General features: G+C 45.2%; 1 protein-coding gene across 1 annotated transcript in view; it reads right to left on the bottom strand.

The window, feature by feature from the left end:
* Positions 1-3,354: 3,354 nt before the first annotated feature.
* RASAL3 (RAS protein activator like 3) overlaps positions 3,355-25,745 on the bottom strand; it is a 30,434-nt gene continuing 8,043 nt past the window's right edge. Inside the window, exons 2-18 of the mRNA XM_087711076.1 lie at positions 23,803-23,912; positions 23,570-23,648; positions 21,559-21,638; positions 20,461-20,534; positions 17,862-17,967; positions 17,294-17,392; positions 16,020-16,562; positions 15,304-15,448; positions 14,253-14,397; positions 13,258-13,494; positions 11,704-11,905; positions 9,770-9,873; positions 6,574-6,880; positions 6,076-6,198; positions 5,378-5,577; positions 4,125-4,200; positions 3,355-3,617 (exon numbers count right to left, since the gene is read on the bottom strand). Coding sequence (XP_087567202.1) covers positions 3,495-3,617; positions 4,125-4,200; positions 5,378-5,577; positions 6,076-6,198; positions 6,574-6,880; positions 9,770-9,873; positions 11,704-11,905; positions 13,258-13,494; positions 14,253-14,397; positions 15,304-15,448; positions 16,020-16,562; positions 17,294-17,392; positions 17,862-17,967; positions 20,461-20,534; positions 21,559-21,638; positions 23,570-23,648; positions 23,803-23,912 — 2,753 coding nt within the window. The 3' untranslated portion in view covers positions 3,355-3,494. The remainder of the gene's footprint in view (positions 3,618-4,124; positions 4,201-5,377; positions 5,578-6,075; positions 6,199-6,573; positions 6,881-9,769; positions 9,874-11,703; positions 11,906-13,257; positions 13,495-14,252; positions 14,398-15,303; positions 15,449-16,019; positions 16,563-17,293; positions 17,393-17,861; positions 17,968-20,460; positions 20,535-21,558; positions 21,639-23,569; positions 23,649-23,802; positions 23,913-25,745) is intronic.

The raw sequence follows: 25,745 nt of genomic DNA on the forward strand, positions 1-25,745 counted from the left end.
TTTCTTTCTTTCTTTCTTTCTTTCTTTCTCTCTCTCTCTCTCTCTCTCTCTTTCTCTCTCTCTCTCCTTCCTTTTTTCTCTCTGTCCCTTTTTCTCTTTCATCTCTCTCTCTCACTCTTTCTTTATTTCTTTCTTTCTTTCCTCCTTTCTTTCCCTTTCTCTGTGTGAGTCTCTCTCTCTCTCTCTCTCCCTCCCTCCCTCCCTCTCTCTCTCTCTCTCTCTCTCTCTCTCTCTGAATGGTGGGTTTCAAAATTTTTTGGGACCTCTTCTGTAGGTGTGGCCTGCTTTCCGGGTCCACTGGTGGAACCTCTTCTAACCGGTTCGGTAGATTTGACGAACCGGTTCTACCGAACTGGTGCGAACTGGTAGGAACCCACCTCTGGTAAGAACAGATGGAAAGTGCATCCTTTACATCACACACTTGCCTTCTCCTGCAGCACCCTATTCAGCAGGAGAGGTGGTGTAGCAGGGATGCACCTCTCTCTTTAATTCCAAGCAGCTGAGAAGGAAGAAGCAGGGAAAGGAACATACGGTTACTCCATACGAATACCTCTCTATAACGCCTTGGCTATAATCCGGCATCCAGTTTTGGTCACCACATTATAAAAAAGACGTTGAGACTCTAGAAAGAGTGCAGAGAAGAGCAACCAAGATGGTTAGGGGACTGAGCTGGCTCTCCAGCTTCAGCGTACCTTGGAGGAAGCTAACTATCTTGACCCCTTCCAGTCTGGCTTCAGACCCGGTTACAGCACAGAAACCGCTTTGGTCGCATTGACTGATGATCTCTGGAGAGCTAGGGATGGAGGCTATGCGTCCATCCTAGTTCTCCTGGACCTCTCAGCGGCTTTCGATACCATCGACCATGGTATCCTTCTGCGACGACTGCGGGAGGTGGGGGTGGGCGGCACTGTTTTGCAGTGGTTCTCCTCCTATCTCTCGGACAGGTCGCAGTTGGTGTTGGTGCGGGGGCAGAGATCGTCCCTGAGGCCCCTAACTTATGGGGTGCCGCAGGGGTCGGTCCTATCCCCCCTACTATTTAACATTTACATGAAACCGCTGGGCGAGATCATCCGAAGGCACGGGATAAAATACCACCAATATGCGGACGATACACAGTTGTATCTGTCCGCCCCGTGCCAACTCAATGAAGCGGTGGACGTGATGAACCGGGGTCTAGAAGCCGTTAAAGACTGGATGAGAGCAAACAAGCTGATACTCAACCCAGACAAGACCGAGTGGCTGTTGTGTTTTCCTCCCAAAAATTTGACCAACATACCATCACTCAGGCTGGGGGGACAAAACTTACACCCCTCAGAAAGGGCCCGCAACTTGGGAGTCCTCCTGGACCCACAGCTGACTTTTGACCACCATCTCTCAGCTGTGACCAGGGGGGCATTTGCCCAGGTTCGCCTGGTGCGCCAGTTGCGGCCCTACCTGAATCAGGAGGCCCTCACAACAGTCACTCGAGCCCTTGTGATCTCTAGGCTGGAATACTGTAATGTGCTCTACATGGGGCTGCCCTTGAAGAGCATCCGGAGACTTCAGCTAGTCCAGAATGCGGCCGCGCGAGTGATCGTGGGCGCACCACGGTTCGCCCACATAACACCGATCCTCCGTGAGCTGCACTGGCTACCTGTCGATCTCCGGGTGCACTTCAAGGTCCTACTCACCACCTATAAAGCGCTCCATGGTAGTGGATCTGGCTATTTGAGAGACCGCCTTCTGCCAATTACCTCCCTGCGTCCCATCAGATCGCATAGAGTTGGCCTCCTCCGTATTCCATCTGCCAGTCAGTGCCGACTGGCGACTACTCGGAGGAGAGCCTTCTCTGTTGCAGCTCCGACCCTGTGGAACAATCTCCCCGTGGAGATTCATACCCTCTCCACCGTCCAGGCCTTCCGCACAGCCCTCAAGAACTGGCTAGCCCGTCAGGCCTGGGGATAAGTTTACTTTTGCCCCTCCCGAATGCTGAGTGAATGTTGAGTTTTACTGTTTAATTTATTTTTGTTCACATTTCTTTTGTATTGTCCTACACTCCCTTTCCTTTTTGACTGTAAGCCGCCCTGAGTCCCCTCAGGGAAAAGGGCGGCCTATAAATGTCCAATAAATACAAATACAAATACAAATACTGAAGGCTAAAATATATGATGAACGGTTGCAAGTGCTCAGTAGGGGTAGTTTAGTGAGGAGAAGGACCAGGGGAGACAGGATAGGAGTCTTCCAATATTTGAGGGGCTGCCACAGAGAGGAGGAGGGGGTCAAGCTATTCTCCAAGGCACCTGAAGGCCAGAAAAGGAATAATGGATGGAAACTGATCAAGGAGGGATTCATCCTAGAAATGAGAATTTTTCTGACAGAGAGAGCAATCAACCAATGGAACAGAAGTTGCCTTTGGAAGTTGTGGGAGCTTCATCACTGGAAGCTTTCAAGAAGAGACTGGACTGCCATTTGTCGGAAATGGTATAGAGTCTCCTGCTTGGGCGGGGGTGGAGGGGTTGGACTAGATGACCTACAAGGTCCCTTCAAACTCTGTTAAGTCCCCCTCAGTGCCTGAAACCACCTGACTGTAGAGAAGGGAAAGTCCTGCTCCCTCACTCTCAACTGCAAATCACTCACACTTGGGGCTTATGGGATTGGAGCATTCATTGTCACAAAAGAGCATGCTGGGGGGGGGGGAAGGAAGGAGGGAGGAAAGGAAAGAGCAAAGCTGTATTATAGAACAGTGTTTCTCAACCTTGGCAACTTGAAGATGTCCGGACTTCAACTCCCAGAATACCCCAGCCAGCATTCGCGTATAAACAATTCAGTGTCTAGGACAGTGTTTCTCAACCTTGTCAACTTGAAGATGTCCGGACTTCAACTCCCAGAATTCCCCAGCCAGCATTCGCTGGCTGGGGAATTCTGGGAGTTGAAGTCCGGACATCTTCAAGTTGACAAGGTTGAGAAACACTGTTATAGAAAACCTCCTGCATGGCAACATAATTATGAACTCACTGAAGGCCCTCATTTGGACTATTAGCGGGCAGAGAAATCTATTTCCCTGACCAAGCCACAAGCACAGGCAGGAAGTGCACAATGAAGGCGTCTCTGGCCTTTCTGGCAGCCATAGAACCAACCGCTATGGAGTCATTCAGCCAACTGGAAGAGCCACGTATTTGCAAGCTCTGGAGATTCTTTGCCCATAGTTGGGAATGATCTGGAACTGAGATCTTCTCCCATTTTCTCAGGGAAAACATTTTCAAGCCAAGGCAGCTCTGTAGTGAGGATATGTACCCAGGAAACGGTAAATGGGGGTCTCTTTAAGCCGGAATATGTGTGTGAATAAACTTTCAGGAAGGGGGGGATCGGAAGATGAAGCAATGGCTGAATACTGTTGAGAACTCTTAACATGATGCTGTCCTTGTAAGTGGAAGGCACTTCTTCCATCCTCTTGACTTCTCTGGATTCCATACCTGAGCTGTGTGGAAAACGTGGCTTTCCCATTCTCAGTCTTATCATCCACACAAGCCCTGAGAGTTGTTGCTGTAATGTGGTTGGTTATCTCGACACCCCAACATCTGGCTAACAGCATGGAAACGCTGGTCCTGGTCCCTTTCCATTCTGGAGAGCTGCAGATCCTACAAGACACACGCTGGAGAGAGTCAGCCACGCCAGGCCGTTTCTTAATCTAAAGCAAATTAATCTTCGGGAAATAGGGCTGCCACCTCTGTGAGCACAAGAGGTTTAGCAGTGCATGATATGAAGAAGCTAAGTACAAATTCAAGCACAGAAGCTTGAGTTTGTCCTATCGAAATTCTCCCTGGAATGCAAAATGGCATCTGCCACCGGAGGGTGAAATGAAGCAATATTGTGAATGCCACAGTGCAGACCTCACTCCTGTTGTATCTGTATGCCGTGTCAATGCACATGCAAAAGGGGTGGGGGTGTTGCATTGCTTTCCCTAACTGCCATCTTCTCTTTTGTTGACACCTCCGCTTCCATAACACCCAGGGGGGATGTTAGCTAGCCCTGTGCTGGATTTTCAGCCTGTTGTTCATACTTCAGAACCATCTTTCTGCTATTTATACCACCCTTTCAACAGGTTGGATCCCATTTGCTAGACATGGCCTCTGGAGGGCTCTTACCAGTTGCTTGGCCTTCTCCTCACTCACTTGCAGCTTTTCATGGTCCTTCTTCCAACCGGCCTCTATGCAGGACACCCTGGAGAAACACAACAGCCGAGTCTCCTTCAGATCTCACCTCAGCTGGATTGTGGTTTCAACCCTTCCCCACAATTCCCTGCTAGTTGGCCTCTGACCCTCAAGATCCCCCTGGCAACAGTTTGAGGAATGAAGTAGGACAGAATAAAAAAAAAGGAAACCGATAGCAAATAAAGTTAGAATAACAAAGAGAAGCTCACGTTAGAGTTTTCGCTTTCTGTATAAATGGTACCTTCCCCACAATCTGTCACCTTCCAGATGTTCAGTCCGTATGAGAATTATTCTCAGGGGCCAATGAGATCCTTCATCAGACTCTGTTTTCCACTACAAGGATTGAACTGCCGTGATTGTTTGTTTTTCAGCCCAGCAGAAGACTTCAGCAGTGGATTGTAGCTGCTGGTCTTGCCATGGGAAATGGCAAGAAAGATCAGGCCACGGATGCTTACTTCACTCCATCAGCCCCAAGAGTAAGTAAGTAAGATCTTTATTACGGTCAAAGACCAGCAATGTACATTTGTCTTTACACTATATTAAAAAATACTAACATTAAAATATAATTAAAGAGTATTGACCTTAAAAGTGGATAATAAGATAATGGTCCAAAGATTGTTAGAGGTATGTCCAGATAATTGGTACAAGATGACAACTATACTTCTGTAGCCAATTTTTTTTCTTATGGACATTGCAGCCGCACAGAACTTTGCCCCTGCAGACGTGGTAACCGGGTTAGTGTCCTGGAGGAGGAAGCCTAGATAAAAATGGTCTGCCCTCCCTGGCAATCTCTCTAATAAGGGGAGAATATGAGCAAACCTACAAGCTCTGTATAGCTCGCAGTGTAATAGAACATGTGAATTATCTTCCACTTCTCCTTTACCACATATACAAACCCGTTCGGCTATAGGTGTTCTCTTATACCATTAGCCCCAAGAGTTTTTTTTATTTCTGGCTAGGCTCCTTGATGTAAATGGATTGGGCCCCAACTAGGGCCTGCTGGATCCCCAGGACAGGAAACCTGGGCTGTCCTCTTCCTTATCCCCTGCCTTGGGATTTGCATTGCCTAATAAAGTGGGAATCGCCCATTGGATGGGATGGAAATTCCCGTCAGGGCTAGCAGTCCCTGTCCCCCCATCGCCACATTTGACACTGTGCCTCTGCTTCCTGTTGCTGGCTTCTCCTACCTGCCGCTGAGCTGAACCAGGCAAAGTTCCGTCTCCTCCAGCCTCTTGCCAAGAATCTCTTCGCGTTCTTGAAATCTGGCCTGCTCCTGCAGCAGTGCTTGATTCTGGACAGACAGGGACTTCACCTGCTCCTCCAGCAGCTTCTGCTTGTCTGTAGCCGAACTCAGCTTCATTTGCAGCACTTCCATCTGTCTTGCATACTAGGGGGGGGGGGGACAGAGGGGGCAGTGATGAAGCTTAGAGCCCCCCTAGGCTCAAGGCTCCGCAAGGGCTCCGGATTAAGAGGCTGAGGGAAAGCTGTGCAGGAATAGAGAAAAGCTGCACCAGGAGATGTTTTAGGCTCTTCTCGTCATAATTGGGGAAGACTCCAATTATGTCTTAAGAAGTATACGATCGCAGCTTTGAGGATTTTCTCTCCTAACTCTCATCTTCCCCCAATTAGGGGAAAGATTTGCAGGGTTACATTCTACACATTGCTTTTGTGTGTAGTTTCCCTAGTAAATTAAATTACTTAAACAAATGAATTTTTGCACGATATTCTAATTTTTCAAGTTTCACTTGTACTTTTGCCAGATGCATGTACGCAACATTCAATGGCACACATTTTTTTCCCATAATTTTTGATGGATTTTTAATTAGGAATAGATTAACAGAAAACTAAACATGTGGGTGCTCCTCCGAGCACAATCCTCCTCTACCTGTTCCAGGGGCTGCATGGGGTAGAGACAGTTTTTTATTGCTGACGCATCCTCTGAATGTCGTAACCAAGGGACCGCTGGTTTCTGGGGCAGTGACACAGACAGGTGGAGCTTTGAGCATCCCTAAAGCAGAAGAACATTATTTGGAGAGTTTGAAGAGAACAAGACTAAGAGAACAATTACAGAGACATGAAAGTCCACTTGCAATACAAAATGCCCTTTAAATGGAGTCTCCATGCTGGAAAACGTGGAGGAAGATAAGAAAACCTCCCAGGTTTTAGAGCTCAGATGGAAAAGTGTTAAGAAAGTCTGGAGAGGGAGAGGGAGGGAGGGGGAGGGAGGGAGAGACTGACTGATTGACTGGTCTCCTTGTGAAAAAACTTTTCCTTTCTGTTATAACAGCAGCTTTCCACAAAATTGGAACTAAAGGGAGTTTTGGGCCATCAAGACTGCATTGTAATATAGTAGTTGAGCAAACCTATCCGAAACTCTGCTTACCTGAGATGCCTCGTGGCTGCCAGCATTGCATAGAGAGGAGTCGTAAGGCTGAGGATTGCTGTCCTGACAGTCATCCACTCGCCCGATGCTTCTCTGCTTGCGGAGACGTCGAGATGCCTTACTCTGGGTTGGGACGCTCTGAGTACGCTGCACTTTGCTCCTGGATTTCGTTGGATGTAAAGGAGTCAGGGCGTCTTCCTTGCCTCTGTTCTTCTGGATGCTGGTCATGGAGTGGCTCTTGATCAGAGGACTATACTTGGCCAGATCCCGGGGGGGCACAAACCCCAGCTTCTGTTTCTCAGCGTCTCTGAAAGACAAAGAATGAGGAGTCGGCTGTGCAAAAGGCATAGTAATGTTGACAATCTCAATTCCAGATTAGGTCTTCAGACCCAAACCTGGCCCACATCTACATGTCCTTATGTTTTGATGCACAACTTTCTCACATTCTGCATTGATGGCTTCTCCATCCCACTTTCTTAACCCAGAGTTCTTTTAGGGCAATTTCTGCCTGCTATCGAATTAAGGACACCGGCAGTCGGCCACGGTAAAATGCAACCCACTAGTCCTTTAGCTGGCAGAAAAATATGCAAGCATAAAATCTACTATCCTGCCAGCAAAGCCCTATTCTGCTATAGTAATCAGGTTCAAGAGTGGTCACACACACACACACACACACACACACACACACAGAGAGAGAGAGAGAGAGAGAGAGAGAGAGAGAGAGAGAGAGAGAGAGAGAGAGAGGAGAGAGAGATTTACTTTGCCCAGGTGAAGAATTCCTGGCCGGTGGTTAGAAAACGATTGGGGAAAAAATATGTAAATAAAAAATGGACAAAGCCCAAAGACCTTAAAATAGGGAACCAAAACTTAAACAAATAAGAGATCAAAGCTTGATGCATATAAAGAGGATATATAATGTATTAATACAGATGGATTCGGAAACAGAATTAGTTAAAGATTGTATGATAAAATGGGCTCAAAATATTGAAGAACCAATAATGTTGGATACATGGGAAAGAATCTGGGTAACAAATGTGAAATTCACACAAGCTCAAAATCTGAGAGAAAATTTTTACAAGATGTTCTATAGATGGCATTTAGATCCTAAAAAGTTGGCTTCTATGTATCCGAATGTACAGCCTAAATGTTGGAGGTGTGGTTCTCTCGATGCTACATATTATCATATATGGTGGACCTGCCAAAAGGTTAAGGCATTCTGGATAAAAATTATGCAAAATATTTTTAAAAGAAGGATAAAGTTTATTCCTCAGTTATTTTTATTAGGTATATGTACTGACTTTACAGTGGTAGAGACTAACTTGATTCTGCACCTAATAACGGCAGCAAGACTGTTGGTGGCGCAATACTGGAAGAAGGAAGACTTGCCTACAATCCAAGAATGGACATTGAAAGTCACAAACTTAGCCGAGATGGCTAAAATATCAGCATATCTTAAAGACCACTCAAATGAGAGATATAAATGAGACTGGAAAAAATGGATTGACTATATACAAAATAAATACGGGACCAAGAAATTCCAGTTAGCCTATGCTTAAGATCAGAAATGATTTAAACTGTTAAAAGTTAGTTCAGTAAGAAGAAGCTAAGATCATCGTAGAGATGTCATTAATTTCTTTATTTCTTTTTTCTCAATAGATTTTAGACTGTGTTAGTTAAAAATCCATACCGTGTACGGGTTCTGGGAAGTCGGGGGGGGGGAAGGAGGAGGGGGGCTCGGGGGGGTGGAGGGAGGGAGGGGCATACAAAAAAATGTACTTCAATGTTTTAATGATTGACGAATGATGAAATATTTGTGTTTTTTAAAAGAAATAAAATAAATTTGGTCAAAAAAAAATAGGGAACCAGGTCTACCTCTCCACAAAATATCTGCAGTCCAGACAGCCTTCCCAAAATCTGGGGCCCAAGTACGTTGACACTTTCCCCATCAAAAGGATTATCCACCCAGTCACAGTTGAACTCGAACTGCTGAAGCCCCTTAGGCAGATTCACCCAACTTTCCCTTTTAGGGTACTAAAATCAGAAAACTCTCCCCTTTGTGTGCGACACTGACTCTGCCCTCTGAGCCGCTCGTGATTGAGGTGGAACATTTTGAAATGAAAGTCATTTTAGATTCTCATAAACACCAAAGAAAACTCCAGTATTTAGTTATGTGGAAAGATTTTCCTCCCTCGGAAACTGAATGGGTTAAGCAGGTTTAAAGCAATCAAATTCCTCAAATGCTTCCATAATTAATATCCTGATAAACCAAAATAGCTCACATATCATCTAACTGTAGATCTACCTTGTTTCTCTCTCTACCTGTTGTGTCTTTTCATTTGTTTTACAGGACTGATGTACTTGTCAAAGGGGGCCACGTGTCAGAACCGCTGCCTTCACTTTCCCCCTTGTTGGCATTCTGCCGTCAATCGAGGAAGGGAGGTGGGAACAAACGGACGGAAAAGCAGTATACCTTTATGATGGGAAATTGGGAGGGAGGAATTGACAGTTGAGGAAGAACAGAGCGTTTTGGAATCTGGTTCGGGCTGGCATTTTCAAAGCTGTTTTCCCTGAGAGTGGAATTTCCCCAGCCCAAAGACCTCAGTGTTTCCCAAAACATCTTGGCAGTGCTAGATTGGTTGCACACGGATGGACCGTGGGGGAGGGCTAGGGAGGAGCGAGAATTAGCTCTGTATGGGCGCATGGCAACTTCAGATTCCGCTTGAACAATCAGCATCTCTCACTAAAAGTGCATCTTCACATCAACCAAATGGAGTTGAAAGTTTTACTTCCCTAGGAGAGCAGACCGGGGCAGGTCTGACAGATGCGAGACAAGTACTTTGAGCAGCGATTTGCCTTCTTTCAAGTTGCCAAACAGGTCACAGATACTACATGGCTACACCACATTTCTGATGGGAAAAAAAGAGGCTGCCTTTGAACTCTATGTGTGGGGGGTGGGGATTTGAAAGGTTGGGCTAACAAGCGCAGAGGAGCCCAGAGGGGGACAGTTCAGGACAAGGGATAAGTGAGATCCGTCCTCCATCAGTGCTACAAGGTGGCCATAACCATAGCACCAGAAAGTAAGCAGTTGAAGGAGGCTGAAGGGCGCCTCTTCCTCAAAGGGATAAAAAGAGGCCATAAAGCATTCCTCGTGACCCCAAAGGACCACATGTCGCTTTTGGTGCTGCCATTTCATTACCTTTCCTCCATGTGGGGCCCAGGAAGAACGGAGACGGGCACGGGGGTTCCCTCTTGGATGGCCTGGAGGATGGCTGGCAGAGGCTGCAGTTTCTCCTGGGTTCCCTTGTAAACAGAAGAGCACAAAGGGCCAACATGAAGAACTTGGCCAGACTGATGGTAGAAATTGGTTTCAATCTGGCCAACGGCTGATCTATTTTCTATCCATTGCATTTATATATTTACACCTATATATACTTATTTCTTATACTGTATATTTAAATTCACACATACAAACTCGAGCATACTTTAAAAAGTATGCCATTGTAACGTTCCCGTGGTTCGTCCATGAGGCCAATGTTGAGAAAAGACAGGACACGACCTTTCTCGGGATGGAGCAACCCAGATTGGGGTGTGAGAGCCCCTTTTTTTGAGATAGGACAAAGGCAGGAGGAGCAATAGCATGTGATTAAAAACAGCCTGTAAAAGTACAATTTCTAATCTACTGCTCAGAGAAGTTCTGTCTATATATGGTCAAATCCTGGACGTCATTGGTAGGGCACATCTCAGAATGTTATGTTATGCACTATCAGGATGTTATGGGGTTTTAGGAGTTTGTTTTCTCCTGTGTGGTTCAGCGTGGCTCTGCATGCCCTGATATGAACTGGGCCATGGGTGTCCCACACCTACACACGGAACTATATTACAACATGCCATGTGTTGGACAAGTTGCCTGCAGAATGCCTTCTCTCCCCCCCTTCTCCCTTGCAAATCGTATTGCAGAGCCCCTCTTCTCGCAGTTGATTTCAACAGCAAACAGATCCATTTCCTGCTCAGACAAAGAAGAACCGTATTTGGCAGTCTGCCAGCTGCTATAAAAGTGGCTGGAAGACTGTCAACTGTTCATTAAAAAAAAACTTGAAAAAATCTTAGGGGGCTCAATAAAGTCAGCATCACTGAAGAGGGCAGTTGAGGAGAGTTATCCGCATCTATCCATCTTCCTCCCTTTAAGAATCACATTCGGGTAGGAGAGAAATGGGATTCCTGGAACAGTCCCAAGGCTACAGAGAAGACTTCTGGTGGGAGCTCATTCTCTACTCTCCGTTTGCATGAGATGGCTGGATAGAAGAGGTTAATTTAGGTCCCAATGCTGTTGTATGAATCCTCTGCAACTTGATGCTGACCTGGTGTAATCCCAATAGACTCTTGGGCCTTCTGTTTTCTCATTTGCAATTGCAATTAATGTGTGGAGTAAAGTTCTTGTTGGGCAGCATGCAGACAACAAAAGGGATCAAACCAATCCCAGAAGACTTTGATTTGAGACAATAGTTGGTGACTTGAGCCCTAAATTTTAACATTTGTTTCTGTCTTCTTTATTTTATAGTTTTTATTAAATTTCACTATGAGATGAAAAGACGGGGGGGGATAAAAGAAAACTGAGGAAAAAAAGAGAAATGCAAAGAAAGAGAAAAATGGCTAGTGACTTCTGACTTTTCTCAGTGCCGTAAAATGCAAATAAATTGCAATCTCAATCTTTTGCTTTGCATTTTACAATATTTTAAACAATTTCTACAATAACAAAAATCACCAAAACCTAAAATCAAAGTTTCGTTTTTTTCAATTTTAAGTAAAAAGTCCACAAAAGTGCCTGTTTCTGTGTTGTTTCCACATATGAACAGCTCCAACCATTGGGGATGTCATGCAAAAAAACTCGTGTGGCATCTTGTCACTAGAGCAGTGTTTCCCAACCTTGGCAACTTGAAGATGTCTGGACTTCAACTCCCAGAATTCCCCAGCCAGCATTCGCTGGCTGGGGAATTCTGGGAGTTGAAGTCCGGACATCTTCAAGTTGCTAAGGTTGGGAAACACTGCACTAGAGAGCAGGCTAGTTTATCATGAGAATTCCCTCCCACCCACTCCCCATTTCCCCCCCCCCAGCTCAAGAGTAGCTGATACCTGTTCCAGAGTGGAGAAGATGCTGCAGAGCAGGGAGTGAAGGATGGACAACTCCAGGGCCAGGTCAATTGAGTCATTATAGGTGCTCAATGCTATGGTACTACCGGGGCTTGAAACGCTGCTGAGAAATGATTTCATGGCATACCAGTTGTGCTCAAGAAACTCATTCATGAAACTCATATAGGCCTCCTTTTCCCCAAACCTATGGGAAATGAAAACACCATGTCACTGTAATGGAGAGAAGAATGGCTGAGCCCTGTAGATCAGAGATCCATCCCTTTTGCCACCGGTACTGCTGGCCAGGTGGAGAACTTATCATTCCTGCTGAGACAATCCATTTAATTTTCTGAATTGGGGAAGTCAGTGGATTCCACTGTCCCTCAGGCTGGCTAATCTAAAGCTGCTCAGCTCTTGCCTTCTTGCACCGTGAGATCTTCCCTGCTCTTCCAGCCTGACTTTTCTCGAGCTGATTGCCAATTCATAGAAAGAAGAGAAAAACAGAGGAGTATCATTCTTGTAATTATTTCCCCTACATTCCCCACTTTAAAAAGTGTTTTTCTGACATCTTGAACCGATATTATTTATGATGGGTTTTTTTAAATTGTACTTTGTTATGTTGGGCATTAAACAATAATGGTATTTTTTGCTTTTGCATATTTCCATAATTGAAAAGTCTGTTGCCTCCAGATGCTTTTTCAAAATCCGCTCTGTCTTCTGCCCCTTCTGCATGGGCTTACAGAAGCGCATAACGTCATTGCCCTAATTATCAATGCTCTCCTTTTCATGGGACAGGCTAGCATCATAGAATCACAGGTGGAATCCGAGGTGGCGCAGTGGTTAGGGTGCAGTACTGCAGGCCACTTCAGCTGACTGTGATCTGCAGTTCAGCAGTTCAAATCTCACCGGCTCAAGGTTGACTCAGCCTTCCATCCTTCCGAGGTGGGTAAAATGAGGACCCGGATTGTTGTTGGGGGCAATATGCTGACTCTGTAAACCGCTTAGAGAGGGCTGTAAAGCACTGTGAAGTGATATATGTCTAAGTGCTATTGCCAGTTCTTCCTTCCTTCCTTCCTTCCTTCCTTCCTTCCTTCCTTCCTTCCTTCCTTCCCTCCCTCCCCCTCCCTCCCTCCCTCCCTCCCTCCTTCCTTCCTTCCTTCCTTCCTTCCTTCCTTCCTTCCTTCCTAGTAGTTAGAATGCAGTATTGTAGACTAACTCTGCCCACTGTTAGCAGTTTGAACCTCATCAGGCTCCAGGTTGACTCAGCCTTCCATCCTTCTGAGGTGGGTGAAATGAGGACCCAGACTGTGAGGGTGATATGCTGACTCTGTAAACCGCTTAGAGGGGGCTGAAAACCCTATGAAGCGGTATAGAAGTCTAACTGCTATTGCTAACTGCTATTGCTAATCAAAAAGCTGGAAGGGACTCAAAGTTCTTTTAGCCCAACCCAACGCCCAGGGCAGAAGACACAAATGGATGTCCAATCTTTTTTGGAAGCCCTAGTTTGTACCTGAGGTCAAGTTTCTAGAATTCTGAACAAGGGACGTGGTTACTTACGTGGTGAAATTGGCCAGGTTCTGAATGACCTTGGCCACCAGGGTGAGGGTGCGGGAGGTGATGTCATCGGGGTACTTCTGTGTGAGGCCAAAAAGGCTGGGGGACATAATGGCTGGACAAAGGAAGCGTAAGAAGAGAGAAGCAGAGACAAGTCGCTGGCCAATGTCCTCCTTGCCCCGCAACTGGCACTCCTCTTGCCAGGCTGTGAAAATCTCGCTCAGCTCAGCTGGGAAGGAGCTGCAGGGAGAGAAGAGAGGGCAGGCTGAAAGGAGGCCTCGAGGCACCACTACTGGTCCAGACAGTTGCTACAGCCACGTCTTTTGGCTAAGCAACCTTGCCTGGATATATTGAATTTTGCTTCAGAGTCTGCTTGGGTCTGGATGGAGCGACCAACCACAACAATTTGCCTATAGCCAGCCCAGGGACCTTGCTCAGAAACATCTGAGGATCTCACTTGCAGCCAATTCAACTTATTACTGCAAAGTCGTTTACCGAGGTGGCGCAGTGGTTAAATGCAGCACTGCAGGCTACTTCAGCTGACTGCAGTTCTGCAGTTCGGCTGTTCAAATCTCACCGGCTCAGGGTTGACTCAGCCTTCCATCCTTCCAAGGTGGGTGAAATGAGGACCCAGACTGTGGGGGAAATATGCCGACTCTGTAAACCGTTTAGAGAGGGCTGAAAGCCCTATGAAGCGCTATATAAGTCTAACTGCTATTGCTATTGCTACATATACTCTCACGTGAAATTGAGCTTCTTACACTAGGATAAGGGTAAACTGCAAATGTATACTCATACTTAACTTTATATGCTAAACCTCTTCTAGCAGAACAACAATTTTCCTAGTTCTTTTGTGCCTATAGACTGTGTGCTAGATGAGCCATCAAAAGTCCTGGATCAGCCCTTTCAGCAGCCCAGAAATTCCTCTACAAAGCAGATCTGGTTCCCCTCAGTGGTGGCAGTAAAGAAAACTCCCTGGTTGATACTCAAGTACGCACTTGCTGGACATGGTGATCCTTAGGAAGACTTCTTCGCAGAGTTGCTGCAGGTGGTTGCGATTGTCAGCCAGGTCACGGGGAGGGCATTTGCTTGGGTCCACCTCACAGCAATCCTCCAGAAAGTTTGGCTGGGTTATAATATCACCTGTGAGACAATCCCCATAGGTTACCCTTCGGTGGCTGGGATGGCATAGATCAGCGATGGATAACCTTTTTGCCACCGCATGCCAAAAGCGGGAGGAGCACACGGGGGTTGTGCACACATGTGCCCACACCCCTAATCTACGCGCCCTCCTCCCTGCACATGCACACGACATCCCTGCGCATGCGCGCAACCCACCCACCCCCCGTAATGGCACGGTGGACCCGTTTCCCCCCCTCCCCAGGCTCCAGAGGCTTTCTCCCCCCCCGCCAACAGAGGCCCTCCGGAGGCCGAAAATGGTTCGTTTTCCGACTTCTGGTTTGCATGTTGGGCTGTTTTTCTCTAAAAACAGCCCAACTTGCAAACTGGAAGTTTGGAAACAGACTTCCGGGGTCCCTGGGGGTCGTTTTCTGCCCTACAGAGGGCAAAAAATGGCCGAAAATGAAGGCCAAAATCAGCTGGCCAACACACACATGCGTGCTGGAGCTGACAGGGCAACACCTCACGTGCCCTAAGAAATGCCCCCCTCTGCCACGCGTGCCATAGATTCGCCATCACGGGCATAGATGCTTGCAGAGCCATAGTTCTGGGTCATAACCCACAATGATATTTCTAACTTAGTTTCTTGTCTCCAATTAGAAACCCCGACAGATTTTTTTGATGAGCCTGTCATTGCTTGTTAAAGACATAATGATAGTCACGTTCTATCAATGCTAATGATGAATTTAGCTAGTTTTTCAGGGTCCCTCTGAACTGTAGTAATAACAATAACTATAGTTATTATCGGACGTAGATTTCTCTTGCCATCGTGACTCACAATTCACCTTATGTGCTATGTAACAATTATAGGCACCAACCCTCAGCGCATTTTTGTTAGTATTATAGAGCAGAGTTTCTAAGTTAACTTACTTAATGTGGCCAGTAGGTACGGACTCCCCACCAGCTTCATGTACTCATCTATGGCCTTGGTGGCGAGTGTGTTTTCACGAAAAATCAAAGCTTCCTTGTCACCAAAACGGTCTATCTCAGCTACGCCCAAGTCAATGAGGAAATCCTGCAATGAAAATGGGAAGGGGGGTCAATAGAATGAATCCCATCCTGTTTTGAGTTCACATTTAAAACCCACTTTATTTTATTTATTTATTTCTATGATTTATAGGCCGCCCAATCCTGGAGGACTCCGGTCGGCTTACAACAAAGAAAAAAATAATAAAAAATGAAAATAAAAACAGGTTAAAATCAACACACATACATTCGTTTTGATCGAGGCTGGACCTCAACAATGAGGTCAACAGCCACAGGCCTGCCGGAACAGCCAGGTTTTTACAGCTTTCCTGAAGGCCATGAGAGTGGGTGAGGTCCAGATCTCTGGGGGTAGCTGATTCCACAGGGTCGGAGCGCTCAGGATATCAGGCAAAGGGTAAAATGATACCAGGTTTTTCTCCTGTGGACCCGAGAGCCACTTTGGCAGCTAAAAGAATAACCCCACGAGGCCAGGTGATCTAGCAATGAAACAGCCCATGGGGGGGGAAATCAGCATGGAGGAAATTCTTATGATGAATCTGGGATCAGGTTGTTTCCCAGCATCTTAATGCCAGCCTGCCTATTAGTAAGATGAACGATACCTTGGCTTTGCCCGTGCTTTGCAAGACCCTCACGAGGACACTCATCAGCTCTTCCTTGTCTCTGGCACTGAGGCTGGGCTCCAACGAAGCACATAAGTCCCGATAATGGAAAGTCAGATATTCAGCAAATTCTTTGTACTGCACGATGGGCAACACTTTGAAATTGCAGTATCGTCCTCGGAGTCGAAGGGAGGGCATGCTTGGCTTCTCTTTGCCCAGTGGGAACCATCTCTCCAAGGGCTGGTGCATAGCAGCCAGCTCCTTTAGGGGAACGGACATACTGGTGATGGGGCTCTCCTTTGGCCACAGCCCTTCTTCTTCCTGTACCAGGCAGACCTGCAGTTCCACAGCCGGTGGAAGAGTCTTGAGGTCAAAGTGCTCGCCCCAGAAGAGAGTTCCTGTGGGGCTGGCTTGCTTGGCTGTTGTGCGGGCATACAGGATCCCATCCAATTGGATTTCACAGTGGTAGTGCTTCCTGGGAGACAAGTCTCGGGCTTCATATACCCAAAGATTTAACCTGTTTTCCACCCGTTGGACGTTGTCCTGGAAAATGGATGCATGGGACAATATTAAGAGCTGGGATCGGATGCAAAACAAGATGTGCTACAACTTGCGCAGTGTGGCACCTTTATTGATGTGTTGAACTGTAATTCCTATGAAAGCCACACTTCTACCATAAGTACTGAAGACAACTGTTGCCAAGTGCTTATACATATAAGTTTATTGTATACTAAAGCTTTCCAAGAATCTGAACTATTAACGGCCAAAGCAAATTGGTGGTAGATCAGAGTCAATGGAATTCAAGATGTGATGGACTTTAAATCTATGATGGGCATGAAGGAACTCAAGACCGATGGTGTGTTTGACCCTCCCTTGAGCTCAACCAGGTGAACTCTACAACTATGTGGTGATACACAAAACCTTTAGATATGAAGGTGAAATCACAAAGAAAAGGCAAGAAGTAAACATGATTAGGTCCAAAGCAGATGAAAGATTAAGGATTTGCTGGTGGGAGTAGTGGGTAGACACACAAGTGGGGGAGGCTGGAGGTCTTTGCAAGCACTGGCAGCTCTTTATGACTTCTTGATCCTAAAGACTAGAATTTCTGCTTTGGATGAATGACTGAGATAAGAACAGAGACCATGGCAGAAGAAGAGTAAGGAAGATTTTTTATAAGGAGAAGATAGAGGAAGAAATAAAGTGGTTTGGGGAAAGGAGTTTCCTATGGAAAAGTATCTCCATTTTATGAACAGTACAAGTCAAAACTACTTTACCATACTGGGCTGGACAGCTTGACGTATGTTCTCCATCCAATGGGTTCTCTCAGCAGCAGATGAACAGTTAAAGCAGTAGCGTTTCCCAGCCCTCAGGATCTAAGAGAGGAGAACTCTAGTTAAGACATGCCCTGGGCCAGCCTGGTCTCTTCTATCATTCAGGCGTAACCGTCCCTTTGTCGGGATTAACAAAGTGAGGGAGCAGAAAGCAGCTGAAATGTTGCTTATTGCATGATCCATGATGGCCAAAAGACCAGGGGTTCATATAATATATTCATCTTGAGATATCAGACTAAGCTGATTTGCCAGGACTATCAGAGAGCAGAGAGCACTTTTGCTTATGCAGCTCAGGCAGCAAGGGGTTCTGGGCTGCAGCTGCCCTGTGACCAAGGGTATATACTTTTATAGACCCTGGCAGCCAAGAACTTCCTGAAGTCCTTCATCTAGCCAGGACAACCTTATGGATGAGTTTCAATCTGAAGGTCGGTGAATCTCCAGGACCACTTGCAGAATGTAGAAATATTCATTAGTGAACCAAGTGATGAAATAATGTATAATTATTCTATACCTCAAAGCAGGGCTGCTCTCCCACAAGGCTGCTATGAAGGGGTCGGATCAAGACATCTTTCTCATTGCTTAGGTCCAGGGTGAGAGCTGGGCCAGGCAAGGCCTCCCTGTAGGAAGCAATAAGAAATATAATGTGTTCCTATGCTTAAGATTAGGAATAAGTTAAACTGCTTAAAGTTTGGGTAACAGCAAGAAGCTGAGTTCAACATAGAGATCTTATTGACTTTCTTTCCTTTTTTTTTAATCTCCTTTGTTTTAATATATTTTAGACTGTGTTTGTTAAAAAGCTACACCGTGTACGGGCTCTGGGAAGTCGTGGGGGGAGGGAGGTGGGGTATTAGGGGGGAGGGGGGAGGGGGGAAATATAGTGTATGCTAGATTTTAAAGTAACATGATTGCACTTGTATACTGTTGCTCTTTAATTCTAGTGTAAAAATAGGACAAGCTGAATATATTGATAGATAGTAGAAATAGACCGAAGGGAGAAGCAGAAGGAAAGAAGAAAGAGGGGTAGAGAGGGTGGGAGAGAGGATTGGAGGGAGGGGGAGAAGGAAGGGAGGGAGTGTATTGGGAGAGAGGAGTGGTAGAGGGGGAGGGGAAGTAGGGTAGAGGGGAATGTTGGAAGGAAGAACGAAAGTTGGAGGGGGGCGAAAGAAAGGGTGTATGGAGGGTCGAAGTGGTATATTGGGTTTGTATTTTGGGGGGTACTGTTGACAAGAGGGATGGCTGTGTTTATTGTTCAATGTTATATGGCCCCGGTTATGCACAGTATATATGTGACTGTACGAAATGAAATGAAAATAAAACATATTTACACGGAAGAAATATAACGTGTCCATGAACTCCAGTGTATTTGCAAAGATCAATCATTATCTGGACCTATTGCTATTCAGGAATTATTTTCAGATCATCAGTTAACGGAGGAAGCCATTGTAGGCCTGCTCTTCCTGCTAGGATTAGACTAGAACTGAGTGAGGCACCAGGAGAGGAGGAGGAGGAGCCCTGTCCAAAAGACTCAAAAGTTTCTACTACAGTCGTCCTCCATCCTCCCCAAACCAGACCCTGGAAAAGAGGCTTCAGAATTCAGGGAGTCGGGGACCCATTGTCTTGTAGATCTGCCGGGATGAGACGTAGGGATACCTGAGCAAACTCCAAAGGCCACACTTTGAGCCCAGAAGCTTATTTGGGGTGAGAAAATTGGAAAGGTATTCCAGAACAAGGCCCCCATGATGTCACAAACGAAGTGAACTGTGAAAATGATTGTTTGGGCTCACGCCAGAGCTGAAGCAATAGATAAACTTGCTGTAGTCCCTGTGTCCATCTTTTTAACAGGGCACCGGCTTTTTTGGGGCTCCCCTCCCAGACAGTTCCTGAGTAAGTGGAGACGTTTAACTAACTCAAGTTTCGCCCAAGTTAGAAATGACTTGCAAGACCATCTGGAATGAGAGGGCTATTATCTAGACCAGTGGTCTCCAACCTTGGCAACTTTAAGACTTGTGGACTTCAACTCTCAGAGTTCCTCAGCCAGCTTTGCTGGCTGAGGAACTCTGGGAGTTGAAGTCCACAGGTCTTAAAGTTGCCAAAGTTGGAGACCACTGGTCTAGACTGGAAGGTTGAAAAAACATCCTGGAGGATTGGATGGTGAAGTGCTTCCATAAAGCTGCCCCAAAGACTACACGGATGGAGCCAGCTTGATTAAAGGGCACCTTTACCAGCTATTTCTTCGTCCTTTTCATATAGCTGAAATTTGAGCCAAATGTCAGGAGGTAGAGTTGAGAAACACTGGCAAAATATCACGATAAAACAAGTTATACGATGTGCCAATCAGTTAAATATGCTCTAGAAACCATGAGTTGCTGCAGGGTAAAAAAAATATATTATTTTTTTTAAAATCAACCACTCAGTAGTGGAGAGAGCAGGGGTACCTGGCAGTTTATCAGTTTTTGAGAGATAACATTGATTCTCAGTGTTTCTCAATCATATTTTGAATCTTCCTAACAATCTTTTGACAGCAGCATTTTTATTATGTCTGGAAAGTGCTCAGTTTGTTTTGCTAAGTATGAGAAGCCCCTTGTTCCACTGCTGGAATATTAGGAGTTCTGGGGACAGCTATGACTTAAGGCAGCAGTAAATTAGTAATAATAAAAGAGTAAACAGAGCATCCTTTCATGGCATTTTAAGCTATCAGGAAGAGATTGACCTAGCAATCTTTTATATGCCATAATAGTTGCAGTACTTTATAAAGATGCTTCCAGTCTTAAATTTTTATTTTCTCTTGCACAATTCTCCAATATTTTTCTCTGTTATAAAACATTCAGAACTTTTGTTTTAGGTTGGACTATCAGTCTTCCCCAACTGGTATATTTCGCATGAATCCCCACCACCACCACAAAGTATGAAAGCATTGGATTGGGGAAATCTGGATTTAATGAATGGAAGCCCAGAGAATAACATTTTGGGGCCACCTCTCAAACTGGCTGTCAGGATACCAGTTGAAAGATAAAGAATAGTATGAGCCCATCACACCTCAACCAATATGTTCAGTAAAACAAAGTGAATCAAGAAAAAGGTGCAAGATGAGAATTCCCGTTGGAGCCTACCTATTGCCATTCACAGCAGATTCATTAGGATGGACCCGTCCCTTCCGATCTCTGAACCGTCTCCAAAGTGTCCCCTGGAAATAGGATGAGAAAAAGGAATAATTATGAGGATTTTCCTACCCTTGAAGCAAAGGGGCATAGCTGAAAAAAAACCTAGAAATTTTTTGGCCCAGTTTTCTTCCAAGGTTCTCAGCCTCTCACAAGCCAACCGGGGCAATGCGTCTCACAGCAGAGAGCAAGACTAAATGGGCTACGCTTTAGCAAAATACTTGTGGAGCTGTTGAGACCAACTCCAAGGCACACATCACAGCCAAAGACAGCACCTCCCCAAATGAGGGTCCCTCAAGGCCTCCAATGTTGGTGTCAGCACTCCTCCATTGAGTAATTAGGAAAGAAAACCACGAGACTCCATTGATAGAAATCAAGTGCACTTTTACTAATTATAAATGATCAGAAGCGTAGCAAAGCGAAGACTGATTATTTAGGCGCGAAAGCGATTGATATATAGAATAGCCCATTCCCCACCCCTTGGCATCCCAGTCACAGTCCAATCATAATTCTCCCAAGTGTCAGGTGTGAGATAACTTCGAAAGGCATCACCCAGATGAAATGTCGGTGCCGTTGGCCTTGGCGGGAAACCTCCTCCGCATGCGCAGTAAGACAGGCTGCAGAAACTCCAGAATCTTCCTCCAGCACAAGTAGTAATCCCCTCCCAAATACCATGCCCCCCCCTCCCTGTTTCAATGGCAGCCGAAGCAGCAGCAAAGCAGAGGCTGACAGTTGGTGTTGGTTTTCATGTGGGAAATTTGGAGATAATGCAGCTAGAACAAGTGACTGAGCAATTGGTGGAGGAGAGATGAAGCAGAAGGGTACAATGATCTGCATTGACTGAGGGAGGACAAGAATAATGCGGCAAGCTGCTACAACGCGCAAGTAACATTCCTAGAATAGGATTTTTATTCCGGATTCTGGAACACCGGGGGAGAACTAAACTAGGGAAAGCCACAGAGAGACCCTGAGAAGTTAGGGTGTCATCCAGAGAGTGCCTTTACTTGACTTTCCTGCTCTGCACACCCCTCTCCCCCGCATCTCTTGTACCTTCACATTGCCAAGATGTGTGCCTGAAGAAGCTTCCTGGAAAGGCTTGTTCTCAGGAGCCTGTCCTCCTACGAAGAACTCTGCTGGAACGAAGTAAAATAAATAGAAGTCAAACACAGTGAAACAATCAAGGAATTATAGATTCAAAGGATTGGAAGAAACTTCTGAAACTTTTCTAATTCTTTTCTAATTCTGGTATCATCTCAGAGAAGTTTACTAAGCTTTTCTTGAAAATTTCATTGATAAAGCACCTATAATGACCGGAAAGAGGCTGTTCTTGACAGCTCTCATACTCAAGAAATTCTTCCTTATTTCAGATTTAGACTTCCCTCTTTAAAGCTTCTACCCATTGCCATTTCTTGGGTATTACAGAGAATAAATCCACATCTTCTTTCTTGCAATAGCTCTTATAGTATTGGAAGACTGCTGTCCCTTCCCTTTCTTAGGCTGAAGAGTCCCTATAACCATTCTTCATAGGATTTAACTTCAAAGCCTTTGTCACTCTTCTCCGCATTCTTTCCAATTCCTCAGCATCCTTCTTGTACTGTAGAAATTCAAACTGGGCACAGTATTCGAGATATGCTGTGCCCAGTACAGCATAGGGCAAAAATATCACATACTATTAGCCTAACAGTATATAAGAACGTAGTGGTTCTTTTGTTAGCTGCAATACATTGCTAGCTTGTGCTTAATCTGTGGCCTATTCCATGAATACCCAATCAAATAAATGGGCTCACTTAATGACCACAGCATTCACATAGGAACTATCAGGTTTGCTTAATGACTGCTGTGAAAAAGGCCAGAAATTTACTTCGACAAATGTGCCTTGTCTTAGAACCATAATGTTTTACAATCGTAATTTTGGACTCGATTATGGTTGCAAGTTGAGGATTAGCTGTATCCACAACATTAAATAAATAAATAAAAGTAGAAAGTTTTCTCTGGCACAACCTATTTTTAACAAACTCATGCCTTGTTCCTTTTAAAGTACTTTAAAACTAATTGCTTGATTATCTTTTCTAGGATTTTTTAAAGTACCAATATCAGGTTTGCAGTTTCTTGAGTCCACTTTTTTTCCTTTTTGTACTCAGTAGCCTAATCTGTGGTCCTTTTGCCATTCTGGGGGTCTATCCACTCTTCCAGGAAAGAACTCAGATTTCACTGAGACCAACAGCAGATTTAAGCCCCATGAAACCCAAACCTGAGCACCTCAGTATCCCATCAAACCCCACAGTGGCGGCTTCAATGCTACTGGATGGGGGGGATGTAAGAGAGGGATGGTCAAAGATCAAGGTTTCTTACTTTCCAAAAATTCAACCCATGGGAATATCAATCTCTCAATCCTTAGAAAAGGAGGGTCAAATTCACAGCCTGCAGGCTGAATGCATCATGTGCTGGCCATGCCCACACCCGTTTTAGCGAAGGGGGGAAAGTCACGATAACATCACATGATGCCCCCATGATGACAGAGCAGATATGGAAATCCCCGTGCATTAAACTCCTTTGCAATTTCTCACCTCTTTGGGTTTTAACTAGTGTGCAAGTTCCCAACATCCATGCCTTGGATGGAAATGTTGGCTTTTGCCATCCCAACTACGAGAAACTCCTTTCTGAAGAACCCATAAACTATTTACATTTGAGGTATGATGAAGACCAATCTCCTGGCAATATCTCAAATGGAAAAATGAGGCATTTAGTTTAGTTTATTAGTTTTTACTAAGGGTTTAAAATGCCTTTGCTGTGTGGATTAAAGTGCTAATCCCAACTAAATGTCTGGTCATTCTTACAGACAAAACATAATGGCAAGAGTATCAGAGTGCCAATCAGTCCTGCTGATCACTCTTCAACTCCAAGGAAACAGTTAATATGCTTAAGAAATACTTGATATCAATAATAGGGTGAATGAGACAGAACAAGTTGAAATTAAATCCAGCTACCCCTTCTTCATTTCCAGACAGCTGGGCACACATTTAGCCTAGCAGTTTGTGCGTAAGAGAGAGACAACACTCACTATTCTCCTTATCTGGTCCGAATATTGAGTTATTCTCTGGAACAGAATTGCTGGTTCGTTTCCGCTTCTCGAGCAGATTCTAAAAGAAGAAGAGAGAACTCTGTAGGTAGATTCACTATTTTGATACGTATATTATTATTATTATTAATCTGCCCTCAACCCCATAAACTCTGAGCATGCTTAGATTCTGCTCCTGCTCTTTATTCAGTTCCAAAAGCAAGAGATGCTCCCACCTCCTCATCTCTGCTCCATAACATCAGCCGTCCATCCTGCAGAGATACGTTAGCCACATCCCAAGGAGGGACACCCATTCTTGGAATCAACTGGACAACAGAATCGTCACCTGTAGGGAGGAATATGGATATAATATGTGAATGAGCTGGAATTATGACTCTAAGCTTACCAGGATCAGACCTCCAATACATGATATAGAAAAGTGAGCACTTCTCACATTTTCATTCCCACCCATCATGGAGCCTTTTCCAAAGGTACAAATCCAGATTAGATGAAGCCTGGCTCAGAAAGAGGAACTGTGAGATGGACCTTGGAGTCCTAGTGGATGATCACATAAATATGAGCCAGAAGGGTATGGAAGCACCCAAAAAAGCGAATAGAATCCTTGGTTATATAAACAAAGCCATAGAATCAAAATCACATGAAGTATTAGTACCACTTTATAAAGCCTTAGTAAGGCCACACCTGGAATACTGCATCCAGTTTTGGTCACGTCACACAAAAAGTGTTGAGACTTTGTAAAAGTGCACAGTGCACAGTGCAATTGAAACTGCCTCGATTGTTGGGGAAGATACATCCAGAGTGTAGCAAAAATCCATGCAGAAAATCCAAGCAAGCCTGGGGGAACGGATGCATCCCTAAGTTATACACCTGTACTCAAATTGCTTTGTTTTGCACAGGTTGTTTTCAGGAAGTGAGGGGAGCCGGATGTCAACGTCTAAAGCATTTCCATGACTACTATCAACTTGAGAAGGGAAGAAAATGCCATGCATATTTTTGGCCAGAGTAAAATCACATATTCTTGTAACTGAGATGTGAATGCGCATGTCCAGAACCCTGCCGCAACGTCCTGTTGGCAAATGTGATGACATCAGGCAGAGGGGAGGAGACACGGAGGTAAAGTTCAGACACCATTAAGGGGGATTTAATTTCGGCTCCACAGAAGTCCGTGCCAAGATGTTAGTCCTAATAAATGAATGGGGTTGTTTTTGAACTTTGTCTCGAGGCTTGTAAATTAATTAGGTCAGCTCTTGGGAACTTCACACCCTCCTGCACTTACCTGGGAGCCAAAACAGTGTGCATGAGGACTCCGGGAAGGTGTCGGGTGGGATGGGCGGGGCCAGTCAGAGGTGGTATTTACCGGTTCTCCGAACCAGGCAAAATTTCTGTTACCGGTTCACAAGAACCAATTAGAACCAGCTGAATACAACCTCTGGCTGTATCCTACTTTCTGCATTTTGCACAGAAATATACACATACACACACAGAGGCTCTGCTGCTGCATATTAAAATACCTCCAGATGTGCATATCTGTGAATAACTTTTAATATTCTAGCTGTACACAGATGCAGGTTGACTCAGCCTTCCATCCTTCCGAGGTGGGTGAAATGAGGACCCAGACTGTGGGGGCGATATGCTGACTCTGTAAACCGCTTAGAGAGGGCTGAAAGCCCTATGAAGCGGTATATAAGTCTAACTGCTGTTGCTATGTATTCATGTACTATTAAAACCTTTTTTTTTTACTTTGCTATTCAAACTCTCCAGAGGATGGAGTATGCATATATGTAGTGTGTGTGTGTGTGTGTGTGTGTGTGTGTGTGTGTGTGTGTGAGAGAGAGAGAGAGAGAGAGAGAGAGAGAGAGAGAGAGAGAAATTAGGGATTCTACGCAACTTGCACAACCTGATCCCCCTCTTTCCCAGCCAGTCTGCCAAGCTGCAGAGGTTGGGGACTGCTGGCTTATATAAACCTTTCCAGCAATATGATTTATAAAGTTCTGTAGACAAATCAGTCATAATTTAATTCTAAAGTTATTTTCATCCTTGTGATTTTCCCCACATGCTCCCACTTCCGGAATAATTTACTTCACTGGTCAAGAAATAACAGAGAAAAGGGGGTGACATTAAGGGAGGAGGGTGATATTAAGGGAGGAGGCAGCAGGAA

The sequence above is a fragment of the Thamnophis sirtalis genome, unplaced genomic scaffold (assembly GCF_051295495.1).
Source record: "Thamnophis sirtalis isolate CommonGarterSnake01/CBP01778 unplaced genomic scaffold, rThaSir2_p1.2 scaffold_3, whole genome shotgun sequence".
Taxonomy (NCBI): domain Eukaryota; kingdom Metazoa; phylum Chordata; class Lepidosauria; order Squamata; family Natricidae; genus Thamnophis; species Thamnophis sirtalis.